This window comes from Carassius auratus, chromosome 7, assembly GCF_003368295.1.
Source record: "Carassius auratus strain Wakin chromosome 7, ASM336829v1, whole genome shotgun sequence".
NCBI classification, from domain to species: Eukaryota; Metazoa; Chordata; class Actinopteri; order Cypriniformes; family Cyprinidae; genus Carassius; species Carassius auratus.
The window spans coordinates 6,320,715-6,329,539 of NC_039249.1; the positions used below are offsets into that span (position 1 = coordinate 6,320,715).

The 8,825-nt window shown below is 34.4% G+C and overlaps 1 protein-coding gene across 4 annotated transcripts; it reads left to right on the forward strand.

Moving 5' to 3' along the window:
• Positions 1–331: 331 nt before the first annotated feature.
• Positions 332–8,825, forward strand: zfand6 (zinc finger, AN1-type domain 6). Of its 4 annotated transcripts, none has more exons than XM_026266899.1 (8): positions 332–505; positions 3,637–3,740; positions 3,934–4,087; positions 5,262–5,331; positions 6,139–6,233; positions 7,646–7,777; positions 7,960–8,040; positions 8,235–8,825. In XM_026266899.1, the coding sequence occupies exons 2-8, from the start codon at positions 3,723–3,725 to the stop codon at positions 8,381–8,383; spliced, it is 699 nt and encodes a 232-aa protein (XP_026122684.1). In that variant the 5' UTR covers positions 332–505; positions 3,637–3,722; the 3' UTR covers positions 8,384–8,825. The 4 variants fall into 4 exon arrangements, with proteins under 4 accessions (XP_026122684.1, XP_026122685.1, XP_026122686.1 ...); XM_026266898.1 differs by lacking the exon at positions 332–505 and adding an exon at positions 1,306–1,412; XM_026266900.1 differs by lacking the exon at positions 3,637–3,740 and having other exon boundaries at positions 334–505; positions 3,935–4,087.

The window sequence follows — 8,825 nt, forward strand, 5'->3', positions numbered from 1 at the left end:
CTAGTCATTCAGTAAATGTAATGCATTATTATTATTAAATATTATTATTAATAATACAGATACTAATTCACTTAGAAACTACAATCAGGTTAAAATTGCGAATTGTTTGCATATTATAGTTTACAAAATAGTAACTTTAAAACTCTAAAAGCCACTTAAAAAAATTAAAGAATAAAAGAAGTAATTAGTCTATTCAATTTAACATATTTTTAGAAACAACCAGAAATAACGTTCCTCTCTGTGTGAGTGTGTGTGTATAAAATAAAATTAAAATATGTAAATTAAATATATAAAACGATGATAAGGCACAAAACGTCAAAGTCCCTTGGTGAGGTCACCGGGGCTGGACTGGAGTGTCAAAACTAACAAACAGGCTGTTACTCGGTGGGGGAAGGGACGCTGGCCAACGCCGAACACACTTCTCAAACATTTTGATACTGCAAGACAATAAAGCAAAGTATTTTAATCGACCGACATCGATACACTACTCGTCAGGAGTGCGGAGGTAAGTTTATAAGCCGGGGTTATCAGTTGAACCAGTAAAACCGCTGCGTCGGTTTGTGATCTGTTAGCCAAACTGACGTGAGCAAAACCTGTTGTTGTAAGTTAGTTAAGTTATTTGGTCGCGTAGCAAAAGCTTACCAAACAGCTATAAACTTGCCTTAAACTTACTTAACAGTTATTTATGTGTTTGTACCAGAGCGAATAGCCTTTAGTTTGGAAAACGAGCATGCTAGCTGTGTAATTAGCAGGCTAATAGCGATATAATTAAGGGAGTTGGAAAAGTAAACAGTGGTGAAAAAGTAACTAAGTAACGTACGTTGTTAATTTGGACTATATTGCTTTTTAATTTGCTGTGTGTGAGAATGTGCGAAGATTCGTTGTCTATTAGATAGAAAAAAAACATATGCCAGCTGTTAAAACTAACACAGTTTGTGTCTTGGGAAGTGTGTGATGTTAATACATTTAAAGGAATCTGATATATTGTAAGCAGTCGCTGCAAATAATAATCGTAAAATCGGACTTTAATCAAAGCTGTTTCGCTTCATCTTTGTTTCATTTAAACACGTGTAATATAAAGAGAAAAGCGATGATCTGGGAACGAATCGTTCTTTAGAGTCAAATCTTCGGTTGTTAAATGAATCGTTTAGACTGGTTCACAAAAACGGTTCGTTTCACATCAGAAATTATTTGAAGACGAACTGTTCAAAGGAGCCGATTCGCGAAAATGAATCAGTTCGTGATGCTCGTGGGCGTGGCTTATATCATCCGACCAATTGCGTTTCAGTGGGCGTGTACGTAAACCGTTCTATTATTACTCAGTGTTTTACGATGTTCAGCTTTCATTTAAATAGCTAGCGACGTTACGCACAAGATAAGCAGAGAGGTGCTCACTATAAACCATTTACCAGGTAAGGAACGCAAACGTATGGATATATAGGCGACATATTACGATGAAGTCTGCTTTTAGTCGGTGTTGCCATTGTTGCCATTATATGATCGCTTAAACAAAGGACAGTGTAAATAGTGCAAGTTGCCGTGGAAACCTGATTATCTTAGTGCTCAGATCCACCTGCTACAAGTTCTGGTTGCAGTCAGTCTGTTTAATTGATAAGGAAACAGACTCATTGTGAATTAAGAGGAGTGTAGGTGTACTTTACTTCTATTTCTTTGTCCTAAACAGTGACCCCATAATTAGTGACGTGTCACTGATAGAGTATTTGTGTTGTGTGAAGATGTGATCTGGTTATTTATTAAGGGAACTACCACACAAGCACTTCTTTATCCCGCTGTGATTGTATTTTCCCCATAAGTTAATGCCACTGTCAGCCCTATCAACAATGCCATGTAAAAGCACTTAAGTGCTTTATTACACTCCTCCCGTTTCCAAATGGTTTTAGATTCTGGAACCTAATAGAACAAATGGGGAAGAAGTCATCATTTGTATTGCAGAATTTTTTTTTGCTGGTATATGAGGTGAAAATATCACTCCCTAATATAAAGAGTGTTAAATAATCTGTTAAAATTAAATTAAAATTCAAACCTGTTATGTAGTCACATTTGCTTCTGGATGTTTGAATAATCCAATTACAAAGAAATTTGACCCTGGCTTTATTTTAATGTGATTGGATCACTCGAGACGAATGTCAGTTCCTGGTGTGATTGAGAGAAGTTTCTGACCTTAGGAAATGAAATTCTGTCCACTTCCCCATTCCCACTGTAAAGAACAAGTAAAGCCTCATCATTTTAAATGTGGGACAAGTTACATCCCAAAGTTTAATACTTGAGCTTAGCAGTTTATTCATATCGATTCTAGAGCTTGAGCAGTAGTAATTAATTATGATGCAGTATTCTGCATGCTTTCCTTTGTTTTTGATCTCTTTTTGAAAAGTTAAATATAAATACATGTATATTGTGTTTTTCTCAATGTAGGAAACCATCAGCTTGGGGATTTATCTCAAATGCAAGACCCTTTAAGGACAGCTTTAAAAATGCTTTCCTAAAATTATGAATTTTCAAATGATTATTATTATTTTTTTTATGGACTTCAGCAAATCGTTTTTCTTATTTAATAATGTTATGATGCTTAAATGGACTGTAATGCTTTAAAATTATTATCTATTGGTTTACCTAATATACATCATTTCCAGCTATTTTCATAATTTCCCAGGTATTATTTTTGAACCGATCTTTGGTACCATTAGTAGTGTTTGTCAAGGTGTTCTGTAATGGGAGCATGTTTTCTTGGTCTTTCTTGGTCAGTGTCTTCAGTGATCCTGATGCTTTTGTTGGAGAGATACTGAGTGTCTTTATCTGAGCTGTTCTGTATCTGATCCAGTGCAGGGCCTGTCACAGGGCAACACATGTGATCACAGAGGCTTACTGTACACTAGCCAGACAGTTTAGGTTTGTGTGCACAGCCTTTTGATAAGTATGTTCTGAAGAAACTTTGATTGAGTTTTTATGGTTCACATCAGAATTATGCACTTTCTCTTTCTCATCAGCACTTGGGCCATCTTAAACCTGTTTGAAAGTTGATTTAAGGCTGCTGTTTGGCTTAAACATTGACTGAGAACACTGATATGTGTTTGGAGTGTTTATGTAATGATAAAGTCAACATGATGGAAGCAGTACTGACTGTCTTTCTTTCATTGCTGTATTGGGTGAAATGCAGAAAATGTATATTTAAGAACATCATTGAAATCTAATTTGAATAAAAATTACAAATTAAATGGCATTTGTGGCATTACTAATTTTAAATCTAGGTATGACCAAGTGGTTTTTTACAAGGTGTCTTTTAGGTCGTACAAGATTTACGCATGGATATTTATTAAAAGGTAAATGACTTACTTGCCAAAATAAAATTACCATGAAGCATATTTTATGGGATTGTACGTTTTTTTTACGGTCTAGTGCACATCCGAAATGTCTTTTATAACATTTTGGTAATTGTATACCTTGTATAATTTATTCAGAGATCGGCATGAAAATATTCTTGATGCTGGCATGGCATGACTTTTTTTTTTTTTTTTTTTTCTTCTTCTTTTTTTTGTCTTGTCTGTCTGTTTGTGTTTTTGCATATGTTTATTTATTTAAATTTTTAAGGTGTATTTGCCATTTTCTTCCATCTTTTAGCACAGCGAGGACACTTCTTTTACAGTATGAATGTGAGACAGCCGCACAGGTAGTCTGAGAGAGACAGGTGCAGAGACAGTTAGAACATGTCAGAGGAAGATCAGATAAGTGTCTTATTCACTCAAACATCAGCACAAAGCCTAATTCAGCCGTACACTCAGTATTCAAAGCACAGATCGTAGACTCTGAGCTCATTTAAGGTGAAATGGACCACAGGATCTCATGTATGCTTGTAGGTCTGTTATTTAGCCTCTACATTTTTTAATGGTGATCTCTCTCTCTCTATTCTGTCCACAAGAGAGGGATATGGCTCAGGAGACCAATCAGACACAAGTGCTCTGTTCCAATGGTTGTGGGTTTTACGGGAACCCACGTAATAACGGCATGTGCTCGGTGTGCTACAAAGACTCCTTACAGCGACAGAACAACAGCGGCAGGTCCAGCGATGCAGGTCAGTCAGATGTATCACAGAAAGAGCCATTTCCAATGCTTCTGTGTTGGCAATTGCTATTTTATGGTCAGAATTTGACTGTATTTGATCACATCAGGAGTTTGCATTGATTGGTTTTCAAAGTCAACCCAAAATGCTGTGCATAGATTCTTTTATTTTGTTAATGTAACATTTATGAGTTACATGGGTTGCAAAAGTAAGAGTGGGTTGGGATTAAAAGGAAGGTCTTTTTTTAAAGATGGAGGAAGTTATGTTTTAATGATGGACTGTAAGACGTTTTTAAATTTTTTAAAATATGCTTATTCATGATAAGATACAAATCATGTTTTAAGAAAGTAAAAGTTTTTGCCATGAAAATAGCCTGAGATGCTGACATGGCATTTATGCTACCACCAAAAAGTCAAGGCTACATTTATTTGTTCATAAATACAGTAAAATTTGTAATTGTGTGAATTATTTCTATAATTACAGTTTAAGTTAACTTCTTATTTAATATATATTTCAAATGTCAGTTATTTGTGTGATCAAAGCTGAATGATTAGCATCATTCCTCCAGTCTTCAGTGTCACATGATCCTTCAGAAATCAGTCTAATATGCTGATTTGAAGCTCAAGAAACATTTATGGTTATTAATGTTGGAAACAGTTGTGATGCTTTTTATTTATTTATAAAAGAAATTTGTGGAAAGCCTGTAAGTTGTTTCTACATTTTTTTTTTTTTGTCATTTTATTTGATGTAGTTCAAAAGAATAGAATTTATTTACAATCTTTTTCCCACTTTTAATAAATTTAATTCGTCCTTGCTGAATAAGTGTTCATTTATTTAAAAAAAAAAATAATAATCTTGCTGATCCTAAACTATTTTTTTTTTTCATTTACTTTTTTGTATTATAGCACCGCCCACAGGAACATCTCATCAGTCCACACCCATTTTTAAATTAAATAAGCTCTAATTTCATTATTCTCAACAGCATTTAACCTTCGTTCAGGGATGCAAAAAGTTCCTGCCGCTGGAAACTTGGCTGGTTGTTCCAGCATGCCTGGTTTGGAACCAGGAACTTCTCAAAAAGCAAACCCTCACTTGTTCTGTTGCTTGCATCAACTTCTGAAGAATAAGGAGAATTTCAAATGAAAGTGTTGACATTTTGGGTTTCCTGCTCTTTCATTGCCTGCAGTGTCTTCCAGCCTTAGCAGTAAAGGAGAATCTATGACTGTACAATCAACGTCACAGCATGAACAAAACAGGTACAACATCTTCCTCTTTACCACACTTTCATCATTACTCATAACAGTTGCTTTAATCATTTCAATTGCAATGGATGTAGTTTGTTTGTGCAATTCTCATTTCAAAAGGGCAAGAAAAGGCCCCTTTCTTATTGAAAGTAAACTTGTTTTAGGACAGAGTGGTATGAACCTAAATATAGTAGAAGTGTATCAGCAGGCTCTGCACTGCCATATATATGTGTGTGTGTGTGTGTGTGTACGACTATCAGTGGGCTGTACTGTACTGTTATTCTTGTTTTTGGGTGTTAAACTCAGGTATTACATATATTATAGTATATAATGTCAAGTTGTTTTGTGCTGATGGCAGACTTAATAATTTATGAATAGTTTTTTTTATTTATTTATACAAGTTCCTTCATTAAGTGTGTATGTAGTTTTGTAATATAGTTTTGTGTACATAGTTTTATCATTTTTTTTGTCCATCTTATGTTTAAATGTTTTTTATTGATTTAATTTCAGTTTTAGTTATTTTAATATCTTGTTAAACCAAATAAAACCTCCTTGGCAGCTAGCTGAAATAAACCAAATTAAAATATATATATTCAAAATTATTTCAGAAATTGGCTGTTTCTTTATGGTTAATTCACTATTATTTAGTGGTGTATTTAATATATTGGTTTATCCGCAAATAGACATTGCAGTATGGTTATTATATGAACAATTTACTTTCCAGCAGTGATATAAAATTACTCGTACTGTGATATAAGGTTTATAACACCCACTTTTGAGTTTCACACAACTGCTATCTTTTCTCATCATCCTCTCCAGTCAGTGTTTTTCAACGCCGACACCAGCAGTAGCAGCAGCAGTTTCACATGAAGAAGGTGCTTCAGCAGTAGCTCAATCAAGCCTGAAAACACCAGGTGTGTTCCCTTTTTCACTTTGACCCATTTATGATGTCATCCCCTGCTCCAAAACCAGACATGGAGCAGATTACATGACACAAAAAGAGAAAATGCTCTGGCAAACTCCATAGAGCCAGACATCATCTGTTTGCTTTGAGAGCCGGTCAATAAGTGGTCACTTGTTACATTTGATTAAAGCCCTCTTTTCTTCTTTTTCCAGGGCTACTGATTTCACTGATCATAAGGCTCTTGTTTATTTGTTGGGTATAATTGTTTATAAGATAGAGGTTAATGATAAAGGGTATTAAATAACAAATGTTGATTGAAAACCAAACACAGGTTTCACATTGCTTTATTTTCTCTCAATAATGAGCTTTACACAACTAGCATCAGCTTACAGGCAAAAGCCAGTAAATTTTTTTTTTAGAAATGTGTATTAATTTATATAAATATTTTGCATGCACACGGCATTATAGTTTATATATAATATATACTACCGGAAGTTTGGGTTCAGTCGTTTTATTATTATTATTATTATTATAATTATTTTTATTATTATTATTAATACTTTTATTCAGCAAGGTTTTGTTAAATTAGTGATTTGTAAACAAAAAGATTTCTGTTCTTTTAAACTTTTTATTCATCTAAGAACCCCCCCCCCCCCCCCCCCAAAAAAAATATTAATCAGCACAACAGTTTCCAACATCAAAAATAAAACTGCATATTAGACTGATTTCTGAAGGATCATGTAATTCTGAAGACTGGAGTAATGATGCTGAAAATTCAGCTTTGATCACAGAAATAAATGATATTTTCAAGTATCTATCCACCTTATTTTTCCTGTAAGAGTAAGTGCGGCCATTTTTGATTTGAATGTGTATGGCTTCCGGGGTCATCTCTTCTACAAAACAGCTCATTTTGCTGCTTGATATTGCACATTAGTGTGTCTTACCATATTCTTTTAATGTATTATCTTGATTATGAACACACTGGTTTGTAGTGCAGACAGTTTTACCGTTTCCTGCATGTTGTTATTCTTCTCGTTATTTCCCTATAGCAGCTAATCAACCGGAAGTCTCTCACATTTACAGAAAGGTCTTACTTCCACGTTGAAAAACAAGGTGGATATTAAAACCATGGTTTGAAAACCAATATTGTAAAATGTGATAACATTTCATGATATTACTCAGTTAGTGTATCTTTGATTAAATTAACGCAAGCTTGGTGAGCATAAGTGGCATCTTTAAACAAAAAAAAGTTAATACTACTGATCCCAAACTTTTGAGTGCTCAGATCTTTCAATAACCATGTCTATGTCTTGGTTGATAAAAAAAAGTCTTAACTCTTCAAAGTGCAGCAGCCTAGCTATTGATTAATGCACAATTGCTGGTTTAAAATAACTATAAAATTGTCTCTGTTTGCTTGTATAGAAGAATTGTCGTGTAGTAAATTGGCGAGAAGCTTCCAGGAGCCCAAGGCAGGCAGCTCATCAGCGGAGGATTGCATATCGAGAGGAAAGAGGAAGCTTGATGAAACCTGTCAACCCATAGAGAGAGAGTCTGGTGAGTATCAGGATCAGAAAGTTCATCTTCAGAATGTTTTGCTCAATAATATCTGAGGAAATGTTTTAGGCTCAAACCGGATGCAGACAAAGAATTTTTGATGTACAGAATGCCATTTGAAATGTTCATGATAGCAGCATTTCTAAAAATCTTTGACACCTGTATTAAACTCTTGGCCTCAGAGCAAACCTCAGATGTACCAGAGCAACCCAGACCCAAGAAGAACCGCTGCTTCACTTGCCGCAAGAAAGTCGGGCTCACTGGTATGCAAAACCATGCTATATGTATATGTATATGTATATGTATATGTACACATACATATGTATATATGTATGTGTATGTATGTATGTGTGTGTGTGTGTGTGTGTGTGTGTGTGTGTGTGTGTGTGTGTGTCTGTGTGTATATGATAAATCAGGAGTATATTGAGCTAATTTTACTTTTGTTTCTGTACGACAGGCTTCGGTTGCCGGTGTGGACACTTGTTTTGCAGCATCCACCGATACTCAGATGTTCACAATTGTAGCTTTGATTACAAGGCTGATGCAGCTGAGAAAATAAGGAAAGAAAACCCGCTAATCGTTGGCGAGAAAATCAAGAAGATTTGAGTTTTTTTTTTTTACCATCTTTTTCTTGAAACCTTCAATTGTGCATGCTACAATGAAACACATACGCAAATTTATTTTGTCCCTTTGTTTCATTTGACCTCTCAAGTTTATTTACTTAAAAATACTGTGGTGTGTATACCGTGAAATATTTATATAATTAGTAATTTAATTTACATTAATAAATGGGTTTTAGTTCTCAAATGCTGAGATGACTCGGGTGACCGTGTATTTCTGGTTATCAACAAAGCTTGCATGTTAAAGCCATTGCCAGATTTTTGATTTGTTTTTTTTCAATAACGATTGTAAGCAAGAAAATTACATTATTTACGTAATATAAAAAAGATAAAAGTTTTATTATCAATTACTGTGTTTGCTTCATCTTTAGTTAAAAAAAATTAAGAAAGTTTATAAGTCATTTAAAATAAACTAATTATGTTTGCGA

What these genes read in the sequence shown, in the direction of transcription:
- zfand6 (XM_026266899.1), top strand. An exon ending in TCACAGCATGAACAAAACAG is followed by an intron (nt 5,332 to 6,138) that starts GTACAACATCTT and finishes CATCCTCTCCAG; the next exon opens with TCAGTGTTTTTCAACGCCGA. An exon ending in CAAGAAAGTCGGGCTCACTG is followed by an intron (nt 8,041 to 8,234) that starts GTATGCAAAACC and finishes TCTGTACGACAG; the next exon opens with GCTTCGGTTGCCGGTGTGGA.